The sequence below is a fragment of the Ambystoma mexicanum genome, chromosome 9, assembly GCF_040938575.1.
Source record: "Ambystoma mexicanum isolate Mex_15411 chromosome 9, UKY_AmexF1_1, whole genome shotgun sequence".
Lineage (NCBI taxonomy): Eukaryota > Metazoa > Chordata > Amphibia > Caudata > Ambystomatidae > Ambystoma > Ambystoma mexicanum.
Genome location: NC_090931.1, coordinates 201,904,359 through 201,931,854, shown reverse-complemented (window position 1 = coordinate 201,931,854; position 27,496 = coordinate 201,904,359). Strand labels below are relative to the sequence as shown.

General features: G+C 43.8%; 1 protein-coding gene across 2 annotated transcripts in view; it reads left to right on the top strand.

The window, feature by feature from the left end:
* Window positions 1–8,627: 8,627 nt before the first annotated feature.
* ZPR1 (ZPR1 zinc finger) overlaps window positions 8,628–27,496 on the top strand; it is a 176,003-nt gene continuing 157,134 nt past the window's right edge. Inside the window, exons 1-2 of one of the 2 annotated variants that reach the window (XM_069614501.1) lie at window positions 8,628–8,820; window positions 16,342–16,503. In XM_069614501.1, the coding sequence (XP_069470602.1) occupies window positions 8,713–8,820; window positions 16,342–16,503 (270 nt within the window). In that variant the 5' untranslated portion in view covers window positions 8,628–8,712. Of the gene's footprint in view, window positions 8,861–16,341; window positions 16,504–27,496 lie in introns of both variants that reach the window. The other variant, XM_069614502.1, reaches the window with a different exon arrangement.

The window sequence follows — 27,496 nt, the reverse complement described above, 5'->3', positions numbered from 1 at the left end:
AAGAAAAACAAAAGCAATTTGCCGACCAACACCAGAAAAAGGCCGCAGACTATCAGGTAGGAGACAAGGTTTGGCTGGCTGCCAAGTTTGTACCCATCAAGGGAACCGGGACTTTTCAACCCAGGTACTTAGGACCTTACACCATCAAGCCAATTATCAATCCAGCGGCCGTCAAACTAGACTTACCACCTAACCTACAGATTCACCCAGTATTTCATGTGTCCCTATTAAAACCGATGCAGCCCAGTACACAGGTTGGGACACCACCAAAACCCATACTTATTGACGGAGAACCAGAATTCGAAGTCAGAAGCATCTTGGATTCCAAGTATTCGAGGGGAAGGTTATATTACCTAGTCGATTGGAAAGTATTTGGACCCCAAGACAGATCCTGGGAACCCTGTGAAAACATTCATGCACCACGTCTGATCAGAACATGTCATCGCAACTTTCCAACTAAACCAGGGCTGGACAGAAGGAACACCTTGAGAGGGGCCTTGGGGGGGAGTGCTGTCACGACCCACTTCCTAAAACCCCCCCGGCAGGCCCATGGGCCAGGAGGGGTCTCGGCTCGGGCCCCCAACAAGCTTAGGCATCCTTTGCCTAGGCCCTCTTGGGGCCAGTACTGGCGTCTTTGGAGCCAGGCTCATACTTAATGAAGACTTGTGCTTGGGAAATACTTTATTTCAATGCCAGTCAACATGGAGGCATCCAAATAGCTTGGCTCCTTGGAACCAAGCTATGCGGTATAGTGTTTTGGGTGTGGTAGCCTAGGGACTATTTTACCTGGACTACTTTTTTGATTAAACCAAACCCGACTTGGAGAACACAATTCGCGTTACTTTGCAATCCTGCAACGTGACACTCATCGTGATCAGCAGCATCTGCGAACCTCAGAAGAACAGCACCTGAAAAACAAAAGGGACATCGTTATTAGCAGCAGCTTACCTGTGATTCCACCGCTAGCTGCCCCATGCTCCTGCAAACAGCATCCAAGGAACAGCGAGCCTCCCGGATCGTCGGATCTGCAAAAGGAGAGAAAAAAGATATTAGACATTTACAATTGTGCCAGAAGCTTACCTCACAAGTCGCCCATCGACCAGCACCGCATTGCGACTTCTTGCTCCGGGTGAGCAACTCAACCTACGGGAACAAAAGACAACAGGTTAGCAAATGCAAGGCCTCATATCGCTGCGCATAGCGCCTACTTACCGCATCAAGGCGCTCTCGAAACACCATCACCTGCCGGTGAGTCCAAATTCAGCCAACGTTCCACAGCGAACTTCCACGCACTTAAGGAGAGAGAAAAGACATTATTGAATCCAAGAAAGGCTTACAAAACAACAGTAATAGGACCTACCTGAAAGACTCTAAAGGGCAGCATCAGTGAAGTAACTAGATCGCACTCGCCCAAAAAGGACAACGCGCCCCTGCCAAGAAGGCAGGACGGAGAGCACGCCAAAACCCATAACAAGGTGAGGAAAGGTCCGGGGAGGGGCTGCGGGCATACGGGGTGTTGGGAGGCCCTTACCCCAGTTGCCCAGTCTTGAACATTGCCCACCTGTTTTCCAGGCAGAACTTCCCTGCTGATTATACCAGGGAGCGGCTGAGAAGGGCACCAGAGTCCCCGTAGCTGGGTGGCGTCCCCGTGGATACCAGGTGAGCGTAACAATAACATACCATAGTTTGCAATTATTACATCCATATTATGTATGCTGTCTGACTCTTATAACAAGAGATCAAACGAACAGACAGAAAATAATAAGGCGCATAATATGGAAGGTAAAGAGAATAATTATATGACCGAATCAGGTAACGTGGTGTAGAACCGTTCCTGTGCACTCCGGCTGCAGACCAGAGTATGGTCGAGGTCCAAGCAGGAATTGATGATAGGGTAATAGAGTCCAGATGACCACAGTCAATGCAATGTATTATGAGGAAGGGAGCAAGCAGATAATGCAATGAGGCTGTGGCATTGAAATAAAGGCAGGTAAAGTTATCCGTAGTAAGGTGAAGAGGCTGGGAGGTGCAATTCAGGCAGTATAATTTGTGCGTGCACACCATAACAGAGAAAAGAGGTCTATGCCGTGAAAATATTGAAGTATTTTAAATGGCACACAGTTATCATTTTTAGCAGAGGGGAGTTATTATACGGAATCTTTTGATTTCTATGGTAAAAATAGAGAGGAGATGGTGTCCATGCAGCTTAGTTATGTTAATATTTAAGAATATGTCCCAACAGTAATGTTTTATATTCCTTCTCATCTTCTTCTTGTAATTTTCACATTCTTCCTTTCTCCTCTGCCAATTGTTTTGATAGACCTCTGCTATTATCTTCACACAACTCACTGCTCCCTTATTTCCCTCCTCTCCTGTTTCCTTTATTTTGCTTCCCCTCCTCCCCTCACTATTTTCAGTGTTATGCTTTGTTTCTGTTTATTATTATTTTTTATTTTTTCCTTATTGTCCCTTTCCTCAGCGCAGTAAATCCTTACTGATTACCAGTATTCTTTGTTTTTTTTAATTTATTTTTTTATTTCCCTCCTTCAATGAAGTTCACTCACCGCACTACAGATGGCGCTCCGCTTCCAATGAAGCCTGCGACTCCAGGCCCAAAGCCGGCGCGTCACGTAAAGCGTGACGCCGCCCCTTTCCTCATGAGAGGTGGTGCGCTGTTGGAGCTGATGTCGGAGCTCCAAGACGGGACGCGATGCTGCTTCCTGAGCCCAGCAGAACTCCAAAATCAACGCGATGCTGTACGGTCCTGTAAAGCGGCCGGGAATCGTGAAGAAAAGAAGGTAAGTGGTATGTTAATAAAGACACTTAATATATTATTTATATTTTATGAAGTGGAGCTTCCCATTTAGGCAGCCATCTTCTCCGGCGTCCAAGCCACGCCCCCATCCACTTGTTTTATGTTTGTTGTAACATGAATAACGTTCACGCGCCAGAATTTCGGTTTCTCATTGTGCCTCACCAAAAGCGTCACCCACACTATATAGTCTAACTACCAGCTCAAATATCGGATACTGACTGTAAGAAGCAGGCTACTTAGATGTGTAACCAAATCCCATACTTCCTCTTCTTTGTACATATGTCACGGAAGTGCTTTGAAGTGGCCCAGTTGTAAGTTAATGCATTATGAAAATCAAATATGAATTTGCCCTCTAAAGATTTTGAAAAGACAAATGTGATGTTCAGTGTCTCCTAATTTAGCATTACTAACGTTACCCTATAAGTAGAGAGCAACATTGCAATATTATTTACTTAGCCTACAGGGGATAATGGGTATGGACTATGCCTGGGATTACAAGTCCATGGTAGCAGGGCACAGGATATTCAGACAGGAGAATGCTTTTCATAGAATCTGCATAATTTCCAAGTGTTCAGAGTTCCTTTGGCCATAGACCTCCACACATTAAATGGTAACTCGTTTCTATACAAAAACAGTTTCACTGAGCACTTTAATCCTACACAATGATATAAGGATCGGGTATGTTGCAAACAATCTTGTATGCACTGCAAAAAAATTGTGTACATGCAGAGTCATGACATTCTTAAAATGCACATCATATGTTGAGGCATTTAAAGATGCCTTGCTTGCAAAGTATTGTGGGTCTGCAAATATCCCAGTCAGTGTTTACTGCTACAATCCCTCACTTTTTACAGTGCTCTATCAACTAGTATTGGAGGCAAGCACAGGGGCCGGTGAAGGGTATGGGTGGGAGCATCACCCCTTGTGGGTGATCAACGAAGCAGCACATTTCAAAGACCAAGACAGACGTTTTCGGCAGTACACTGGAGGAAAGGTATTGCATGTTTGCTAAAGGAAATGAAATTCTAGTACCCATTTAGACAACAGCACCTTCTATTTCTTTCTATGCTCAACTGCTGAGGGCTTTTCAATATAACCATGTGGTTCTGTGAGTGCATTCTCTAGCATCTCCCTGCATCTTATTTAACTGATCACAAAGAATTACAGAAGTGGGATCCATAATTATAGAAGGCACTAAATCATTTGTATCTCTGATGAATTGATGCAATTAACTTAAATGTCATATGTGTGTGATTTTCTTCAACAGGGCTTCATAATAATCCTCAGTAAGGCTCTTGTTTAATTTTATCTAGGCTGTGGTGCGGAAGGGTGGGCAAAACCATACACCTTATTATGTGCCGTGTCATTTCACTCCCTATGTCTGGGGTACAAACATGGCTCTAATCAGATTTTGCTCCCTACTTGGAGTCAATTGATTTTTCAGGGACTATAAAAGTAATTTGCTTTGCCAATAGGGATACTTTCTGCTTATTACAAAGATGTTCTTTCCCCATTAAATTCGTTATGAGATTGGGCATTAATATTATTAGAGTTCCTTCCTTCCTATGCCACTGCTCTACTAGTCACTATTTTGAAAAAATATCAGTGGAGCTTTGTGGATTGAAGCAATGATATGTTCATTGTTTCTTGTTTTTGTTAGGCACATTCTCCTGTTTAGGGAGTAAAAATGCATGATGCATATGTCTTTTAGCTCGAAGGCTGGTGTTATCACTACCAACAGGAGAACGTAATGTGGATAGTAACCAGAGGCACAGGAATTTTGGATCATCATATTCTAAGGTGCAGTTACTCTGATACAATTATCATCCTTACACAAATTATTTGAAGCATGTTCTCCTGACCCTTGAATTACTTCATTAACGTGCCACTTGAACTCCTTTCAGCATGTTTTTGACACATTGCTTTTAATTGCCATTAATCCATCAGCAAATGTATTCTGTGTGAGTTTCTTGACAGTCACATCAGTTATGACAAGACATATTTGTTAGGGTTACATAGGGTTACAAACGCCAGGGACTTCGCTCATAGCAGTAACAGGCTGCCAAGCCAACCTATTCAAGGAGTGGAACCCACCTACCCCAACCCACCACCCAGAGCCAACCTACCTAACGGTCAATGAACAACAATGCACCAGCCTTGATAAAGACCCCTTTGGTCGAAACACATGTCGGCTGACCATTAGATTATCGCATCAAGAATAAAATTCCCTATTTTTGAAAAATCAGAATACAAAGACACATTTCTTTAATAATAAATATTGTTTGCGTAAGATATCTGGGAACACAACTATGAGATATTTGTGTTTTGTAATACAAATGAGTGATTTTCCAGTGGCATAAAACATACAGGGCCTCATTAAGTCTTGGGGCGGTATCCCGGCGTGAATCCACCAGAATACCGCCCAAACAAATTAATGTTACAGCCACATGGTGCAGAGGAATTTCCGCTGGATTACAACTGGTGGTGGCGGTGTAATTCCCCATTCATATTGAGTCCATATTGAGTCCATGGGACTAAATGTGGCTTTTTGGCGGAATTACCGCAGTGGAAATACTGATGATTTCAGCGTTGAGTTGGAGGATTTACCTCCAGGATTTTCCTGGAGGCAAATCTTCCACTCCAGGCCCGAAATCGTAATTTGGCGTAGTGGTAAAGTTGGAGGTAATGGAGTTACCACCAACTTTACCATTTACCGCCAAATGGTAATGTGGCTGATATTTTTCTCTGCACGGAAGTACCTTTGCAAGATAATGTGGCAGATATTGAAGTCTTGGACCGGTTGATGAGTTTTCTGTATAATCACAAATGATATATTTTATTTTAGCCCATGTGTTTGAAAAAAGTATTGTAATTTTTTTCAAGAATTGCAGTGGCTGGGAAGAGGAAATTCCTTTACAAACTCTTTTCTAAGATGGTAGCTCACAAAGTGGCTTACCTCGTTAGTCAGATGTGCAAATGGAAAATAATGTGCGCACAACAGCCAACTTGTTCCGCACATAGAGAAAAATAATTAGAGGGAACAATGGCCTGGACTGTTGCCCATCACTGTCGACGACCGCCGTCGCCGACCGGAGCCACCGTGCTCCCGTTGCCTAAGAACATTTGATTGACAAGTGCGCTCGTCCGCACCGCCGACCGCCTTATCCCGCCAGAGAAGGCCAGGCCGTCAACGCGCCGAGGAGCGTCCGCCGGTGGGTTTCTCACCACCTAAAGACGACAGAGACACAGATGACTCAACGCCCTTGCTGGGACAGAGTTCTTCCAACTCTTTGCAGTCCTGAACTATCGACATCGAGGTGCCCCGCACGCCTCTTCCTTGCAGGACGTCTACGCTCCATCGTTGACAAGCACCGCTAGGAACAAAGCTGCCACTTCACCGCCATTGTTCACCCTGTTCATCGCCGGACGTTCAACTGTCACGCTTCCTGGAAGATCCCGGGCCCAACAGGCAGTGAGTTTTACTGAGAATGAAAAGAGAAATGGGATATGGAAACGGTGATTGGAGCAGAGTCCCGCAGTCATGGGAGGTACTCGGGGGTGTTTGCCTGCATCCTGCCATGCGGCGCTCTCCGTGTGAGCCCGGGCCAAGCAGCAGTGACTTTCAGATGTCAAAGAGAGGAGACAGCAAATGTTTGATTCGTGGAGCATTTGACGTGGTAGGCCCTGACATGTCAGTGTCAAAAGAAAATGGAGGAAGGGACAGATGCCCATTAATAATAATAATAATAATAATTACAGATGGACTGATTCAACACATGAGGGTGCAGCTCACCATGAGTGCTTGTGTGCCCTCTGCTGAGATGAGTGATGGGTGCCATACCAGTAAGAGGAACAGCCTTTGCTCAGAGGGAAATGTGTGGCCTTAGATACCCTGTCACCAGTTTCTCAAAGAGCTGTCCCCCACCATCAATGGACAAGGCTGGTGTGGCCCCTCGTGGTCCCAGGTGTGGCTTTGCTGGTCCCGAACTTTGAACTGAACTGTCCTGAACTGACCCTAATGTAAGTTGGGCTGGTCTCCTGCAGCCCCGCAAGTGCTCAAAATGGACTCAGTAGCCATCCATGTAAATGCTGGGAGCCTGCAGACCCTGGATATGCTTGAAGTGGCCCCAGCTAAAATGTCATGTGAATCTGTACTCCTGCATATTGTGGGCATGCTCTATTGGGTGGCAGTAGCTGAAAATGGTGTCATTCAGTGGCTGAAATTCCGCTTACGCCAGAATAATAAAGGGTCTCTTAATAGGTGGCAGGACTACCAACGTGCCACCAACAGTCCACCAACCCCTACTGTCACCTTCAACATGTACAGAATGGTCAGTGTATGTTTCATGTTGGTAGCTGCCAGAGTCTAAGTGTCTGATTCTTTGTTCCATCAATGACTCCCAAATGGAGCCAGCATTACTGTTTGTGACTTTTGGGTTTAGTGCAATGTCTGTTGTTGGTTTTGTTTTGTTATGGTAAAGGAGGAGTGTGGTGTGCCACCCCTCCTGGGAGAATGGTCCCTCCCAGGGCTCGTGCTAAGGTCACATGTTGTTACTATGTAACGGACACACAATAAAAGAAACGAGACGCTTCAGGCTCGTCGGTGGATGTCAACTGACTCCTGCCTGCTGTGTGTCATTTGCTGCAGCGCGTTGCTAGGGCTGCGTAGCAGGCAGAGGGCCTGCTGCTGCAGGGCCCTCCACCGGGACAGTGCCCCTGCTTGGCAGTGCTGTCCCTGATGACCCTTACTGTCTTGGCAGAGCCCCTACTGGGCAACCCTGCACGCATGAGCTGGTGCCCCTGCTGGGCAACTCAGGCTGCATTGGCCACAATTGCCCCCAGGCAATGGAAGAGCCCATATGCTTATGGACTGACAGGGTGCCCGGTGTCCTTGAATGGTGGCTCAGTGACCCCAGTCAAGGTCAGCCGGGACCTCAGTGCCCTGTGTTGGGGGCCCCCAGCACCCCCCACACGGGCTGGCGCGTGTGCCCATGAGTCAGCCCGAAATGGTCCACCTGGGTGCCCCCAGCAACGGTATCCTGGACCATGTCCCCTGGACACCACACACGACTGTATATTTACTGTTTTGACAATGCTGTTTCTCTCACCTGTTCCCTACCCATTTAGCCATGAGGCGCTTTGAAACACAATTGAGTTGTATAAGCACCTAACAAATGTTCAATAAAATAAAAATAAAGATATACCTAATAAATCTACCATTCATACAGTTGCATCTTGTTCTACCACTGCTTCTTACCTAATTGAGCTGATTTTGAATTAACAGTTTGCTTTTGCAACACAATAATCTCGTTTCATATCCTTTCAGTAAAATCCCATTTGTATTTACTTTATATTAATATACATCTGTCTTAAGTGCTTTCACTTATTTTTTCTCTTTCAATATATGGAAAGCCTGCAGTTCATCCCATACCTGTTTATATTAATTTACTTTTCCTTTGTCACTGGCTAATCGCTATCTGTAGGGCCAATTGTTGTTCCTATTCTATTATTTATTTAAAAATGTATAAACTATTAGAATAAAAATTACTAAAGTATGGAACGAAAGACAGCGAAGACTCGGCTCCTCCATTTCGTCTGCAACGCTTACAGGTGCAGACTAAACAAAGTTGTCTGCGTGAAAAATAGATGTGCTCTGTTGAGGACTGTCAAGAAGCGCTGAGGCTTCTGCTGCTGACACATTCTGAAGTCTAACTTAACCGTCTAGTTGTTTCATCATCAGACGGCGGCCATGATGGATTGGTGCCCTTGCATGCGATTGGGAACCGCGTCTGGGCGGTGCGCAAGTGACAGATGACGGTAGTAGTACCGGGTCGTTAGTGGTCCTTGGTTATAGCAGGTGCCGGAAGCATTCGGGACCGGTGTGGCAGGCCGGCAGCATGTCAACCATCGAGTCTGCGGAGGCCCGTGGGGCGGTGTTCAGGGAGATTGCAGAGGACCAGCGACCGGATGAAATAGAGAGTCTGTGCATGCAGTGTTACCGCAATGTGAGGAGTTACAATGCGCAGCACCACGGAGTCAAGCATGGTGTTTATGCTTTCCTATCGTAATAGGGTGGGGAGATGCCCTCATGCAGTGCTGCCGCAAAGCGAAAGGGGAGTGGGCAGGGTTACCTCTAAAGAGGCAGAGGAGCTGGAGAGCTTCTTACCAGGATGCTTCCTGCGCGGGGTGGGATCCTCGTGAAGTGGCGCTGCTACTGTGGAACAGGCGATCTCTCCATTAATGCCGTTTTGGAGTCCTCAGCATGACTCATCTGCTGGCATGCCAGTTTGGTTACTTGTTGTCAACATGTTCTATTTCAGAAGCTGCTTCCTGCAGTCGCTGTTTAGCACACACTAACTAAATATAGATCCAAAGCGTCACCCCCGTGCATTACTTTTATCTGTTTGAGGAGGGTTGAGAGCTTCAGAGTAACTGTTAGGGGGAAAGGGGCTAAACTATCCTGCCCCCTTGGTTGTGATTGCTGAATCAGCGGCGTACCTTATTATATGGTGGTGGATTTGAGTTTTTTTAAGAAGCTATGCACTTTACCCACCTAAAAAAAGGCAGTGTGGAGAATTGGTACCCATCACTTCTTCATTATGTAATTGTAATGTAAACAGTAGCTATATGTCCCTGTGATTGTTGCCTATTCGGAACTCTTCTTGTAGTTTCCTACATTTGCAGGATGCATCTCATTTTTAATCGCATCCCCATTTTACCCACTAAAATATTAACATCAGTATCTTGTGTTTTTTTCTTAATGAGGAGAAACCCATGGCTCAAATTTGATGTAGCTATCTATGGAGGGCGGTTCTCCCTGTGGAAAGCACTATATAAATGGCCAATATTATTCCATGTATTAGACTGGAGCCTGTTAATCCATGTATGAGTGGGACTGCGTGGTGCATACATAGAAGAATCACTTAAGGAAACATGCATATGTCAGATAAGGTAACTAAAACACAGTTATGTGCCAGGATCATGTGCTTTGGGCAAGTCTAGCTCGTATATTAGGCTAGCTTTTCTGGTTCTATAATTTGTAATTCAGGATGTAGATCATGGGGAGTCCCTATGGGTATGATGCCAGAGTATCAAAAAAGTGGTGGTAACAGAATTACTGCCACTTTTATCACACTGCCATACTAAGTGGTTGGTGGTAAAATGGAGGAAATGCCTGCAGGACTTGTCTGCAGGTATTTTCTCCACTTTACCTCCAAAAAGCAGAGATATTACTGCAGGTGGGATTACCACCTACGCAATTCCTCAGTCCTCAGTGGAGTCCTATGGAACTCCAGGAATGGGAACTGGCATTACCACTGCTTATAATCGAGCGGATTTACTGCTAATGAACGTAACAGTTAAATGAGTGTGACAGTATTTCTGTAGGAAATGGTGCCATACTTATTATGACTCCCTGAATGTCCTCCCTTCCAGTCTTTAGTTTTACATCAACATTTAATGCTTTCTGTATTGTTGTCTTTCAAAAGCTACATTAGCACTGTGTTGAATAAAGTTGACTACCAATGCAGCAAACTACATGGTAGATTAACCTTACAATAAAAAGTAAAATCCATCTGATGCTGCAAGGAGCACAACTGAGAATGTGTATCCTCAAAATTATTACAAGTCGATCCAGCAAAGATGCTGGATTAACAATGTATAATTCAAGGAAGGGGAAATCAGTGTGTATGTCCTGAAATTAGCTTGTAACGATTTGAGAAGTTGACAAACTTGGAAAAATACATATGTCTGCATATCATTTAGCGAATGATTAGTGTGGCATGTACAGATTACAACGACCTATACCTTAACATGCAAGACTTTTTTGACAACACATCTCAATGGGCCCTGTTGCAGAGAGGTGTGTGTATGCTCTAAGTCACTTCTACCAATCTTGGCAGGAAGGCCATTGCTTTTCATGCCTCGGAAGTCAATAAAACCAATATAGCACCTATTGGTGTCATGCAGAGAAAATAAAATCCTGGGTCCTACTTATAGTGCGCATACATTCCGACACTATACTTCGATGAAAGGCACCACAAAACTGCTGTCTACTAGATCCAATCCCCTTTGCTCATAGGAAAACAAAGGAGAATACATCTCCATCTACTGGATTATACTGCCAGAGGCATTTGTTACCCAGAAATGTTAGGCGTGAAATTATGATGAGACCCTTCATTCGCCGTGTGGGGGAAATAGTATAACTTGGACTATATAGCAGCATAGTCTGGTTTGAAATTGCTGGTGAAAGCGATTTAGGTCCCGTTTCTCCGCTAGAAGAACCTGGTAAGCTTGACTCCACCAGCTACCAGGAGCTGCTTTTTGACTTTTAGTCTTATTGACTGAAAGCTGTATTTTGTATCTTATCTAGATGGATGTTACATGTGTGGCACGCTATGTACTAGCTCCTGGTTGCTCGATGATGCCTGCTACCCAGGAGATGCTTTAAGTTCCTGCTCACCAAATCTTCATTTCGATCCTTGCACAATAGGTGTACATTAAAAGTAACTTCTGAGTAAGAAGATTTTGAAGCTTAGTAATGTTGACAAACCAAAGGCCATGTTTGTCATCTAACTTAATTTACACTTTTTACTGAAAAGAACATAGAAATGGAGCTACTATGCTGCCCAATGAAAAACAAGATTGTGTGTGTTCTTTTATTAAAGTCCATGTGATTTTGCTCCCTTACGCAATAGCAAAGTTTAATTTTCCCAATATGAGCACTGATCTGCAAGTAGCAGATGTGCAGAGTGGAGCAGGCTTCGAGAGCAGAGCTAGAGGAGTATCTGAATGCTTGACTTCAGCACTGCATTTTGCGTAATTCACCCACGGTGGACTCCGTTCACAATCGCAGCAAGCCATACTCTTACATGTACATCAACAGGTTCTCACCCATCAAAAACAGTGTATTTCACCTGCCTTCTCAGTGGGGTGAGAGATATGATTTTTACAGAGAGGGGGATGCATTGCAAAAAAGCTTTAAGTATTACTAAATTGCCCCTTGATATGTCTGACGTCGCCATCCAGAACTGGCTGTTCAGATAGGTGCAGTTTATATTCTCATGGGTGTAGTTACTTTCTCACCTTTACTTACTCTGGTGGTTTTCAACAGAGATGTATATTTTCCCACACCATGTTCCTAACATGTTGGTTTGCATGCGTAAAGTATGCTGTTTACTTCTAAATTCAGAACTACAGGTAAGAGAAAGCAAAGAAAACGCCACATCTAGATTGTTCACTTGACAACGGACAGCTTTAGTTGCCTGTCGTATTTGCATAACAAGTACCAGAGCACAATTAGACTAATCGTGTGTGCAGCTGTTTTTATTTACTTTGTGTGGCTATCCAGATTAGCCGCACAAACCGGGCCCCATCACACCTGCCAGTTCACTGCCAATCAACACCTCTTACCCCCCCCCCTCCCTTTACACACCAGGATGACCAGGACGCCACTCGGTCTAAGGTACAGTCTTCCTCCACTTCACGGAGTGTGACCAGGAACCCACACAGCCCATGATGCACCCCCTACACTGGACCATCACCACACCCCCAGAATTATCCTCACCCAGACCTATGTCCAACTCTAACTTTAAAGGCGCCCTCCTTAATGCATGTTCCTAAGAGCGCATGCCATCGACTCGCACAACTTGACTTTCTAGCAGTCACGGAAACCTGGCTACGCCAAGCATCTGGCCCCCTACTGGCCTTGGCCATCCCTCCCGACTAACCCATCCTCGGGGCCGACCGCAGGATACCACTGGAGGAGTATCTATCATAGCCAAAACCACCCTACAGTTCAGAATCTGTGCATTCGACCCAGTGGCCGGATATGAACTCCTCCTACTCAAACTCACTACTGACCCAATTCACTACTGACCCAAAAATAACACTATCAACTTTCTTATCTAAATATCTCTGAATAATGCCAACCACCCCGAATCTGACACCTCAAGCCCAACACTAAATTCATCATCTTGGGAGACATTAACCTCGAATTCAGCAACAAACCGGACCATAAAGCTACTGCTTACCATACAGCCCTCCAAGAAATGTATTTTAACCAAATGCTGAACTCCCCTACTCACTCAAAGGAAGAATCCTGGACTGGATTCTGACCCTAAATGTCAGCCTTTCACTAGAATCCATCTCTGAAATTACCTAGTCAGACCACTACTTAATAAGCTTCAATATACCGACTTGCAGTACCAAGGGAATTTCGCAACCTTCACCATGTCCCACTGCGGTGAGAAACCCCTGCAAACTCACAGAACAAAACCTTGTCCCCATACTGACCGACTACCTTGTTTCCAACACAATATCATACAACAAGCCTGATAGTATTTCCTTCAGCTATCATCATTATCTGAATTCAACCGTCAACACAGTAGCCCCGTTCATGTATAAAATACCCCAACCTGCCAAACGCTGCAACTTCTGGTTCAATGAAGAGCTCATCACTTTTCGATGATACAAAAGAGCGTTGGAGCACATACATAAAGTCTCCAACTATGGACACGACCAATGCATATCTGGCAGCCAACAAAAAGTACAAAACAGCTGTCTTTACCGCAGAGCGAATTCTCTGAATTCCTGCATATACAAAGCTGCCTCCAATAGCAAATAATTATTCTCTATTCTTAGAGAATTTGAATCTCCTATCCCCTGCACCATCCCCGTTAACTCAAGCAAAGCTTGGTGCACCAATATCCAGACTGCACTAGCGTCAAAAATCACTACATTACAAGACCGAATACTATCGAAAAGGAAATTATTGACCGATAAATGTATGCCCTCCTGGCACCATCACCATGGCCAATAAATAATTCAATTTCACAACTGTCTTTCAAGACCTAGTTCTGAATACCATCTCTATGCTGAAACCGACAAACTGCAAAGGTGGTAGCTTTCCAGCTCGACTTGTCAAACTCTGTGCCCCTACCATCACCAATTTCATCAATGCCTCATTCACCACTAAATTGGTCCCCGCTAGAATCCAAGAAGCCTGGGTCATCCCACTCATGAAAAAACCCTCGTTGGACCCTGTTATTCCCACCAACTATTGACCCATTACTATGGTTCCCTTACTGCTAAAAATAATCGATAACATTTCCTACTTTCAAGTCCAACAATATCTAGAAAGCCACCAGCTGTTAGGAGCCAGTCAGTCAGGTTTCCGGCCCAGGCATAGCACAAACTGCCCTACTGAACCTCAAAATCCAGATGGACCTTATAAGCGACTCTGTACATCCTCCTTCTACTGGATCTGTCTGCCGCTTTTGATTTGGTGGACCATGACAAGCTATGTAATGCTCTATTAGAAAACGTCAACTTCTCCCCAGATGCTACCTCATGGGTCAAGTAATTCCTATCAGAAAGTACCTCTAGAGTCTCCATTGGCAAAGAGGCAGTCGACCCTGTTCCCCCACTTTATATAACGCCTACACCAAACTCCTATTCGCAGCACTTGACGCCATGGTAGTCAGCTACACCAATTTCAATGACGACGCCCAGATCCTCATCCCCATCACGGGTGACTATGAACAAGACACTGCAGCCATTAATAAGATGTACGCCATCATACAAAATTGGATGGCCACAAACAGTCTATGCCTCAATGATGATGAAAAAACAGAGATCCTTATTGTTGGTTCCCCCACCCGATTAAAAACCCTTCACCCTGTCTATGCGACCATAACCTTTGACAGAACTCCCTTCCCAGTTCTCAAACGGGTCAAAACGCTGGGTGTCTACTTAGACTCTAACCTTACCATGACTAAACACATAAGTGCACTCTCATCATCCACTGCCTACACATCCAAACTCATTGCACTCGGCTGCCAATTTCTCACCCCACAAAACTGCCTCACCCTAGTGAGAGCCCTAATGCTTTCGAAAACTGGATTATTGCAATATCCTCATCCTAGGTACCACAAATACTAATCTAGCCAAACTGCTTCACAACAAAGCATTAAAGGCTGCCTATGGTCTTATCTCTCATCAGGAGAGAAGCCCACTGGTTTCCCATCCAAGCCAGAATCCTTATCACACACACATTTATCACCAAGGATGCCCCTGCATACCTCAACAATAGTGTCACCCAAAAATGGTCCACCAGACCCCTCGGATAGGATTCCAGCACAAAATTATTAATCCCAAGATTCAAGGCCGCTAGGCCCGGGGGTTCCCAGTTTCTGCACCCAAGATTTGGAACGCCCTGCCTATGGACATCAGAAATGAGCCCTCCCACCAGCGTAAGAGCCTCATCAAAACATGGCTTTTTAACAGATTCTAATCAGTCTCAATATACCAGGTGAGGTTGGGCCGTTATTGTAAATTTGCTTCTCACGAAGTGTATGTATTGTTTGCTAACTAACACTGCACCTTATCCTGGCTGTATTGTAACTTTCACTGTAACCATATAAGCACTCCTATGTAACCTACACCGTGATACCCCCGGGTTTTGGCATGTAATAAATGTTATAAATACATAAAAAATAAAGTAAGCCACAATATGCAGCAATTGCTCCAGTGGGACTAGCAATCTATTGCAAATGTCTATCCTTCATGTCTGTTGCGAGTGATGCACCTTCTGCTTTGTTTTATATGCTTTCTGGGACTCTTAGTTTTATAAATGAAGAGCTGCAGATGACGGAATGCAAGAAAAGGGGGGGGGGCCTGGATGTCCTATGCACACGTGACACGGGCAATTTTAGATGACGGTATAGGCTGCTGTAGATTGGTTATATTATCTATTAAGGGTGCTTGATTTAAAAAAAGAATTACATCTGGAACAAGCAGACAATGTTTTGCATTATCTGTGTTAAAAATGCAGCTTTTTTTGCTTGTCAAACAAGTAGACAGCTTTATATGATTTTAAAGCTATTCAATTGACATCTTTCACACAAAATAACCAATCGTCTACTATTACCTGCTGTGGGGACTTGGCTTCAAAATACATATGGCCATCACCAGTTAACAAACCCAATGTTGGGACTTTTCCCGAAGCATTTGAGTTTTGCATATGAAAGGTTGGTGAAGTGCGACTTGCCCCCCAACACCCATTTACCATTAATTGCTTTCTGGTCTGCAGCCCATAACTGACAATGGGACTGTAAATCACAGCCACAAAAATGAAGCCATCCAGGAAGCCTATTCATGCAAGATCTTAACTCTCGGCTACAGGCTGACTGGACCCTCTAAATCCGACAACTGAATAAACATTTAAGGGGTGTCTCACACCCCAAAGCTACGAGACTCTGCACTGAAGTTGTAGGATGCCATATGGCTAACGAGGCTTTTGTTGGAAAGTAGAGCAGAATTTCTAAGCATTGATACATGTCCGTAACAAAGATGTTCTGAGAGGGAAGATGGTAGTTTTGTCACTGATTAGCGTGTTATCTTCGCTCATAAGTTTGTTTGTGGGAGACAGAACCCACTCGTATCTTTGTGCCTTTTTTTTTTTTTTTTTTTATTATTATTATTTTTTTCCCCATGTCCCTTTATAAAACGGTTTCCTTTCTGTTTAGGGAATGACAAGGCTGCTGATGACCAAAATCCCATTTTTTAAGGAGATCATCGTGAGCTCGTTCAAGTGTGACGAGTGCGGCTGGTCGAATACAGAAATACAATCTGCTGGGCGAATCCAGGATCAGGGAGTGCGATATGCTCTCACTGTTCGTACCAAGAAGGTAACAGATTTGCTTTTTGGTAGTATGTTTATGTAATTATGTGACTATTTTGAATTTGTATCATGGTTCCTATTCAGTTTTATCACCATTCTGAGAGCCCTCAAAATGAATGTGACGTATAGTATAAACAGATCTAAATTTGAGTGCGTCTTGTGTGCCCACTACGCAACCCACGTTTGCTTTGGAAAATAGTTGTTTGTGTCCCAGAAAAGTTTCTGGAGTGGCTTTTCCAACTTCCTGAGTAGGTACCATGTGGCCGTTGTGCCTTATTACTGTAGATATGGGCTGGGTTGTCGGTTGTAAGCCAGAAGCATTGTTGGTTGCGTTTGTGCCCTTGCTCCTTTGGTTTGGAGTGTGTGAAGAGTTACTTTCATAAGTCTCAATGTCTCAGAAGAAGACCTGTAGTGGAACACAAAGAAACTCACTTCCTCGGGGTGGTGTACAAAGAGCACCACGTTGCCACCACCTTTTTTGGTGCAAGGACAAGAATTGTACAGCAGTGCAGTGTCCGAAGAAACCTCTTTCTGAGAGTATCTGAGCTACTAGTTTTGATGTTGACACCTGGCTTACCTCACTTGCTCCTAAACATCGTTCCATCTGACAGTTACTCCACAGAAGCCCGGAAACCCTCTAGTGACCAATGCATTGATCGTAGAGAAACCGTAACATTTGTTACATAGAGATTCATTTATAAGTTTTTGAGCCATTCCAAAGATCGCTGCATGCCACATTCTGACACCTGACTGAAATACGCCCCAGAAAACAAAGCCTAATGGTAGCTTTCCTCATACGTGCCGATTTCTTTCTCTTGTCGTCCAGTCTGACCTTTTATCCTGGTGCCACTAGGAAGTCCTAAAATGTCACTTGGGCTTTTTATTGAACATTGTTTTCTTCCTGCTATAGACATTTATGACCCTGAATTTAATATTATTGGACCCAATCTAAAATGACTGATTGATGCTTGTGCCTATTTTCATTCTGTTACTCTTATTTTCACACTGAACGTTTAATGATCTCTAGGTAAAGCAATCTATATTTGAAATCCTTTTGTCCGTACACCATATTCTTTATTTGATGTATTTTCCACTGTGCTAGTTTTATGCAACTTGCAAGGTTAAGCAGTGAGCCTAGTGATTCAGCATAAAGGAAAGCCAAAGCTATACTTGGGAGGCTTTGTCTAGTCCTTCTTTGCAAATAGGTGATTATAGTATGTTGGTAGCCAATGCTCCGGTTAAGATTTTGGAGTGAGAATATTTTACCCCCTATTTCTTAAAGTTGGGAGTAAAATGATTTTTTAGGGAGTAAAACAAGTAAGACCATTTTCCAGTGACAGTATTTAATCAAGTAAAAATTGGTTCACTGTAAAACAGAAATGTTTTGTAATAATTATTTCTTTGCACCAACTTATTCATGCACATTAAAAGATACATTTTTACCTTTTTAGATCAGGTCGTAATGGTTTCTTATATTCTGATACTGATCCAAATGTATTCATGGAGCTGTGAGGGTGAAAGTAGAATGATAGGCCATTGTGTCGTTTTCCTAGTTTTGTTGGCAGTGTTTTTATTCTGTTTTTATTTTTTGGGAGTAGTTGCCTATTTTTATGGAGGGAAAGTGGCGGATACACCCAGGCAGATGATATATAGCATGTCTTCATCTTGTAAGCAACTCTTCTCCTATTTGGCCAATGACTTGAAACACTTGTGTATAGGCATGTTATAGGCGTGTAATAAATGCCATATCATATCATAGGCAAGTCGTTGATGAGAATGTGTACGAGTACACATTTTATTTTGTATTTTAATAAAGAAACAGTTCAGCCAAAAAGGCTGACGCTAGATTGTCTGCACTGAAAAGCCCCAATTCACAAGGGGTGCTCTCTTCCGATGATGTAAAGCTGAATCCATTTAGAAAACCCTTATGGGCTAAGAGTGTAAGAGGAGAAACTGCTCCAAATGAGTTCTAGAAACCCTGAAGAGGATGCGCTAGACTTAAGAGGCCAGTATTGTGGCCTCTTCAGTCCAGAAGAACTAAATTAGAACTGTAGGTTGGCGTGTGTAGTGAAATGGGCCTTCCTTGCACACACCGCTTATGACTAAATGATGGCTATTGGAGGGGAGGGCGGGGGGGAGTCACAAGCAAAGGAACTGAAAGTGGAGTGCAAAGATTCTGCTGTGCTATGACAAGTTAGAAAGATCTGTGGTAGCCAAAATGTGGCACGTTTTAAACCTCAGACTTTCACACAGTTTTGTTTCTGTGGACAGGAACTATAGAAGTTTCATCATATAGATTTGGAGCAGTGGGGAAGTGTGCAATTAGAATGCGGAGGATACCCACGCAGCATACCAAGTCACTTCTGATATCTACTCCACACATTCTGATGCATTCTGGGGACTCTGAGTAGACACGTTTGGTGGTTTTTAGAAATCCTGTATAGCCGAACCAGTGCCATAACCTCTTATAACCTTTTCCAATTTTGGATTAAACCTTTAATGCAAAGCGTGAAAAGAATAAAAGAATCTGTGGCAATGCTAATATGAGACTCCAAAAACGTTGTTTAAGGAAGTATTGTATGTTTGGAGCTTTTTATCTGAGCGACTATTAATACATTAAGTAATTTGCGTATTTACTGATACATTGCTGCCAATTGTGGTAAGTACATATGTTTCCTTATAAAGTGCTGTTGCAGGTGGCAGATTTCTCTGAACACACACATGCTTATTTGTACTTTCCCGCGACGTCCGCTCACTTGTGCTGTACTTGTTTGATTCCATTACATGTTCTATCTCTCCAATGTTTCTCTTGCCGCTTTCTCCAACCCTCTCTCTTTTTCTCACTCTTGCACACACGCACAGATGCATTGAAAATCTGGCACACTCTCATTTGCGCAGTCAGTCACACTTAATCGTTCAAGCTATCCTCATTTACAAGCTACCAGTCGTGGTCACACGTCTAATGCCTCATGCTCACCACACTCTTGTGACATGACATTAAAGGAATGGTTCGGTAAAAAATATTTATTGCCCCTACGGGTCGGCCATGTGTTTTTAAGCGTAAGTCGCTCGATTTTAGAAAAATTTCCTATGGACCTTCCCCGAGTTTTCGTCCATTAAACTCACGCGAAAACAGGCACCAGGGCGCTGCTATTTTGTGATAATCCTATCACTTGCCGCATCGCCCTGGCTGACCTGCTTTTGCGGCACTAAATCATATCCCCCACCCCTGAGCCTGACATTATCAAAACATTCATATTCCCCGCTTCTCTCCGTGACGTTACTGTGCTGCGTAGGAAAACACGCCCAGTCGTCTTCTACGCGACTTCACACAGAACCCGGAAACCAACACAGATCAACTCACAACACAGCGCGCCACACTTCGGAATATGAAACTGTACTTTAAAGTCAAACAGCAACACGGTACATTTGGTAAAGTACATTTATTTGACATTAAATGTTTATAGAATATTCAGCAATTGCCATATTAACTGTGAATGCCATTTATTTTCTTTTATCTCTCTCTTCAGTTTTATCGTGAGTCACGCGCTGTTCCTTTATGGTACACACGGTGTTGGTTTTAGTTAAAAGAAGCACTTTGGTCGCACGGTGAACCGCAAGGCTGTTCCATCAACTAGGCACTAGGCCAGCGTAAAGGTTGATATGTTGCTTCTAGCTGCTAGTACCGTGTAAGGGCATATGAGCCCTTGGCGATCGTCCCATAAGATCGTCAAAGTGGTGCAGTTGTTGACAAGAAGCTGCAGCTGGCGGTTGAAGAAGCCGCCTGCCGGGGTCTGAAACTGGTGGCAGTAGCAGTAGGGTAGGATATACCTGTTTTGAAAACATAAAAATTATAATTAGTCTCGCCAGCCGATCTTTATTAATATTATTAATTTTATTTATTACGGCCGATCTGAAACTATTTGCTTGCAAGGATAGTGCAATGAAGTATGTTCGGCTCTAAAATCAATGCGAAAAGTAACAAAATAAATCAAGGTTAGCACACAATGAGAAACAACTGTTTGTCTACATGGGTGTGGAATGTGGACCTGCATGCCCATGTGCCCGCTACAAGGACGATCCCACAAACGTTTTCCTAGCTCTTCATTCATTCATTCATTTATTCATGCATCCATTCATTAATTCTTCATTCCGGTATAAAAGCGTCTAAAGAGTTACTTACATTATATTTGCAATTTCCATTGTGTCTCTGCGTAATGCAGTCCGTAAATCCCACTGTGCTCTTGACAACTATTTTTCGTATACTGAACTAACATGAAACTCGGTCTAGTTTCAGAATTTTCTGCCTTATCGTCTCTTATGTTATTTCACCCCCCCCCCCCCCCCCCCCCCCCTTCAAATGAAGTTCTTTTGGCATGGTCCCTGTCTCTCAAGGTCAAAAAACAATAGAACCTTATACTGCCAGTGCGAGTTGTGGGCCTCTTCAGGCCGCAAGCTGAAAATCAAAGCCGATGACCTTCACTAGAAATGAGCATACATTCTTTCTTTGCAACATCCCGTAGTAAAGCCATCTGTGAGAACTTGAAGTTTCGAATCAATCTATGTACTGCGCCTCAATGTGCAAATGCGAACTGGCTTCTCTCCCATCTGCAACGGCTCGCTTGGCGCATTCTAAGGCCCCCAATTTTGTCCTCGTTGTCTGCAAGCTTTGCAGCCCCAAAGAACCATAACTATGTAGACATTTAATTTTTGGGGGAAGGTCAGGGAAAGTATAAAGTACCCGTTGAGTTGAAAGTGAGATTTTATTGTTTGTTTTATTATTTGCAATACGCAAGCCTCCCCTCGGTTAACAGTGCGCAGCATTTACCTGAGATTGCGTAAATTAGTTACATCAACAAAAATATATACATACACATATAGACAAGGTCAGCAATATGAGGTGAATAGAGAGAGAATTCAAAGATGACACCCAGGTTGTTCGCCACCCAGGATGGTGAAGGTAGGGGTTAGGGTTAGCATACTTTGTATGTACACTGTACAATAACATTTATTTACAAAAAGACAATTGTATTACAATTATTTAAACCGGGATTTGTACTTCACAACAAGCTCCCCTTTGGGTGGACATGGCACAGTGGCAATGTTTGGTGGCAATGGATCAGTGCTCTGCACAGAAATGTTCAATTCCATATCTGTGCTTCTCTAATACAGCAACAATAAGCCTTTTGACAAAGTCGAACTCCATTTCCTCATAGACTGGTTTGATCACCCATTGCTTACTTCTTTTCGAAAAGGCCTTAGTGTAGTGAGGCATCCTTACGTTACCCGTAGTCCTAGATTGTTCACGGCCGAGATTCTCGTTATGGGCCAAGACAGCAAGTAGAGTCCTATGTATCATGCCCTGTATGCTGAAATGCAAGTGCTTTGGCCTGTACTTTAGGAAGATATTGTGGAACACCTCCAAACCTCCTGTGTGACAGAATTTTGTCAGTCCACTCAAATCTCTTGATTGAGTTTTATCGAAAACAATCTTCTCAGTGGCTTTGTGTGTTGGTAAAGATGGAATCAATCACTTCTTCTTCTGTGCCTCCACTGGGGACAAAGGACCATGTTCACATTGGTGGAAATGTAGGTTTTCTGACCAGCGGTGCACGCTGGTACAGTGGTGCATCAGTGACCGCCATTTTTCAAGTAGTATTTCCACTGACCCTTCACAAGTTTTGGAGCTCCACCAAAGATGGTTGCTGATAGATTGGGACCACTCTGAAATACTTTCCAAACCTTTTTCTTTTCCCTGCAGCCGAGGTTTTTCTTATTGATTGATTTAGCAAGATGCCATACATCTGCACGCTGTTGCTCCGATTCGTATCCGCATGTCTCCCCTTCCTCTTGCGCTGCAACGGCTATATTTTCTGTATCCACATAGACAGCACGGAATGAGGCTCCATCGAGTCCCTGAAACATAGTATTTTCATTACTGTGTATCAAAATATTGTTAGCATAAAACACAGGTACATCTCAATAGCCAAACACGATTTAAACATTGTGTGGAACAATCAAACGACAAGTATTTGAGCTCTGGTGACCTAGTTCGATGGAGCTGTCAGTATCCATACCTCTGGCTCTGCATGGACTGCCACGAATGATTGTATTGAAGAGGAGGCATCAGCAACTCCCTGAAACGCAGTACTTGCGTTAGTATGGTTTTCAATATTGTAAACCTAACACACACTTGGGGTCGACGGCACAGGTACATATAAAGAGATAACCACAAATGTTGCATTGTCTAAAAGAATCAAGGAATATTTAAATATGATCAGATTTAATAGACTTATTTCTCCGATTTCTTTACATCTGCATCATCTAAATGGGTTCTTGTGATTGTAGTGGAAGCTCCATCGTCTCCCTGAAACGCAGTACTTGCGTTAATAGGGAAGAAAGTATAGCAAATGGAATCACGTTATATGATCACGCTCGATGGAGCTGTCAGTATCCATACCTCGTGCTGCTGAAGAATATCTATGGATGTTGTAAATGTGGTGCGCACTTCCGAAAGCTGTTGCGCCGATTCGTATCCGCATGGTCCCGCTTCCCCTGGAATTACTTGAATGTCAGGTTCCTCATCAAGTGCGTGGGTTGACGCTTCAACAACTGCCTGAAACATAGTATTTGCATTAGTAAGGATTACAATATTGACAACACAACACACACTTGGGGTCGACCGCACAGGTACATATCAATGGCTAACCACAAATGAAACATGGTGTAGAACAATCAAACGACAAGTGTTCCAGTCCTGATGATCACGGTCGATGGAGCTGTCGGTATCCATACCTCGTGCTGCTGAAGAACATCTAGAGCTGTTGTCAATGTGGTGGACGCTTCAGCATCTCCCTGAAAGACAGTACTTGCATTAGTATGGATAACACTAATTATAACTGAAAACAAACACCAGTGGACGACAACTAAGGTGTATATCAATTGGAAAGCACTAATCAAACAATTGGTAAAATAATCACACGATACATAAAAACTATTACTTGACATGCATAAAACAAGTCTGTAGCGGAATAGCCAAGTATGATTACCTGATATGCGCTAGAAGTGGTTGATGACTGCGGGCATGTCACGGATGTAGAATGTTCTTGCTTCAGATTCAGTGGATAGTCAAGCAGTTGTAAAGGTAAATTATTGTTTGATAATGAAATGCAACTATTAAAAAATTGCCATGTAAACCGACGGAATACTTGAGAATAATGCTATCGAAAATGCGCAATATAGTACAGTTCCCTGTGCCCATAAATAGATTTCCTTTGGGGCTTATAAAATCGAAAAATAATTTATTGATAAATGTTATTATTCAAAAAGCTATACACTCATATCAATATCGAAAGTATTACAAGGGACACAACACCTAAAATATCAGTTAATCCATTCGGCTACCTACACACTACCGCAAGGCCTAAAGCTAAATCCGGACACTTGACTCACCAGTGGCGGAATGTGGACGAATAGAGCTGGAATTGCGTATGCAAGCAATTTTCGTGTTGTTCGCCGTTTATTCTTCTTTGTTACCCAAGATGTGGTGTACATGTTCGAGGAAAAGTGCCGGCTTCAGATGCGGTATCAATCACCCCTCTTGTCCTCTAAGACTTGTTGGACTCTACTTTCCAGCTCATCCAGTGGATATCCGCAATGTCTGACCCATTCTCTTATTCGATCAACAGTTTTCGGGAATACATGCATTGTAGTGCCTTCAGATTTAGCATGGGTCTTCAAAGGGCAACCGCTAATCGAACAGGCAGGCATTCTTGAAAATTCTGAAAAGTAAATATCAAGATTATTATAAAACCTTGATGAATAAAAATGTCATAAAGTAAATGAACCATACAATGTTCAATGCAAGGTTTGTTTTGGTCGCCGGAACTATACGAGTTCATCATGTGTGGCTTAGTATTTGCATAAGTTACGACATTTTTTAAATGATGTGACTAAACTCTGAACATGTGACTCGTCCCTTGGATGTTCTGTTTTGCACGAAAAGGAAACATGCTTACATTATAGACTGGACCCCTGAAGGATGCAATTCGATGACAATTGACACAGATGAAAATAAATAGATCTATTGATAGCATAACAATTGAAACTCATGTCAATAGCAATGAGACCAATGACCATAGCACTATTGGGTACTGTAATCGCAAATAGATAGAAATGTAAAAATGACCGAAATATGACTAGGATACATGGCCTTACCTTGACCAACAAACAGTTGGATTCAGCAGGCCGAGCAGTATGTTGCAGGAGAAAAGGTAGATGGCCACAGGTAGCACACTAACGAGTTTGCTCGAAGCGGTCACAGATAGCACAACGACGAGCAGATTAGCATAGATCTCAGTGCTTCTCAGGTAGAAGGTTCAGGAGTTCACTTGCAAAGCACAAAGATGTTCTCACAAGACCTATCAAGTGGTTTATAAAGTATTAGAAACAGGGGTGTGTTTGTGAATGAATGACATGTGTATGTCGTGGTATTATGTGGTTTGCAGCGGGGCGGCCTGCCTCAGGGGAGGCCTGCCTGGAGACACTGGGTTGGAGGAGGCCATGTGAGCGATGGCCCCTGGGCGTGGGATACCTTTTGAAGTGTACATGCTGTTTGGCACCTTGGCCGTTTGCGTCCGTGACAGCCCCCCATGGCAGCGCTCATCCCCTGGTGCGAACCGCCTTTGATAGAGGGGGGGTGGGATGGATGGGCCGGTGGGCATGCAGGCAAGTGTGTGGGAACGAGGGGCCATCAGGCCCCTCTCATCCTTTACTTCTCAGTAGAAACTTGGACCAAGTGCCTCCAGTAGTGGGTTCGCCCCTTGCCCTTATGTGATGTTAACTTTGGTTGACATTCGCGTAGATGGGACCACTGAGCATGACACGGGGCATCCATTTTTTTTTACCCCCTTTCCACTACATCTTGGTGACCAGGCCTCACTGCGCAGAGCACATGGCCCCCACCCTCGTTCCCACTCTGACTGGAAAACTCCAGAGGTATTTCCAACAGCTAATAAATGTAACACATCACTCTTCCTCTGAGATCACTGTCCTGCATGTGAACCAGCCTGAACTAAGCACATAGCTCGTTCATCTCCACAAACGTGTCCTTGCCCACGCACCCTCGCCAGTGGAAACTTACTGCCATTCTGACCCTGTGTCCCTGCAAGGTATTCTCTTCATGTGCCAGACCACTGACCACGCCATGATGCCCACCTAGCAGATCCCCAACTAACATTAGACCCCTACTGCAGTATATCGTTGCCTATCAGTAACAAATGCCACATACCGGAGATTCTTGTGAGCACAGACCCACGCTTCAAACAGTGTATTATAGTGGTCAAGACCCTTAACTTAAGGCCTGTATAATCCAATTTTAATTGATAGTATAGATATGTGTGATTTTTATAGAGACCTAACCGACTGAAAGACTTTGAACAAGTGTTATTTAGTGCATGCATTATTGAGAATATATTATGTTAGCTTAGATAGTGACCACCCTGCTTCACAACGACCTGACCTTCACCCATTCGGAGCACAGATGTTTGATGTCCATCCTTGAATGGAGACACACTTGATTCATTTAAAAAATCGAAACAACCGTTGTTAAAATATATGTGGTGTTTCATTCTGTATCTTATTTTGATGGCACAAAAATACAAGACTTTACACATTGTACAGGTCAAGATGCAGCACAGCGGGAGAAAATCCCCTGTACTGACCGCTGTCACTCGGGAACGTTTCTCTTATGGCATGAACGGCACAGGCGGGTATTACTCTTCGAACGCGGTGTCCAAGCCTCCCGTGAAGCCACCATGTAAAGGAACGATAGGCCACCAGACGGTACCACCTGTGAAAAAGAATGATACAAACTGTTTTTAAATGAACAAGATAAGTTTAATAAACGTTTGTTGTCAATGACAATTCTTGTAACTAATGGCATTCTGTTCGGACAAATGCTATCTAGACACTGCACACTATTGAACGACTTTCATGCGTTACAATTATATGTATATGTAATTTTGGATATAGTAGAAGACCATGAAATAGGAGTGATATGACAAGCAGAGTATACTTACTCGGATTACGAGGACGAACAGTTGCGCAAAGTTCATGCATAAGCATCATCATTATCCTCAACACGGACCGTATGAGGCAGGCTGCCCTGAAGTCTGGCAGCTCGGTGATGCATTGCGGTCGTGGCTCGCCTTCCGAAATGTAGGCCACGCATCCCGAGTTTTCACAGCAGCAGCAGTTCTCGTCCTTGGTTGGCATTAGCTCGCACCGATTGCATGTGCACCAGGTGGAAACACCGTCCATGCGACTAGGTCCAGGCTCTTCAGTTGTTGAATCGTCCTCCCAACTGCCATCCGAAGCCCCATTGTTTTCGCGTGTTTCCCTTTCCAGTAGTTCCTCCTCGGTATACTTGGGCTCGTACATGTGGGGCATTATTGTAGCCATTGTGTGTTAAACAAACTAAAATAATTTATAGCTGTGGTAATGGTATCTGTTCACACGGGCTACAAGCAACGAAGGTAGCTGACCAGAGCACAGAAACGAGTCACAGAATACTCAACACAGAGAGAGGAATGGAATCGAAAATCTTCTGCTGTGCGTTGTGAAACGGTCTGTTTATACTTATTGAGGAAAGAGGCGTCCTGCCATTTCCATGGCGACACGTCATTAGCTGAAGCGCAGCGAGTGTTGACACGAGACGTGCTTTGGCGTTGTGAAATGGGCGGTATGCGTCTGCTAATGACAGGCTCAGGGGCGGGGGATATGATTTAGTGCCGCAAAAGCAGGTCAGCCAGGGCCTGGGGAAATGATAGGATTATCACAAAATGGCAGCTCCCTGATGCCTGTTTTCGCGTGCGTTTAATGGACGAAAACTCGGGTAAGGTCCATAGGAAATTTTTCTAAAATCGAGCGATTTAGGCTTAAAAACACATGGCCGACCCGTAGGGTCAATAAAAAATGTTTAACAAACCATTCCTTTAAGA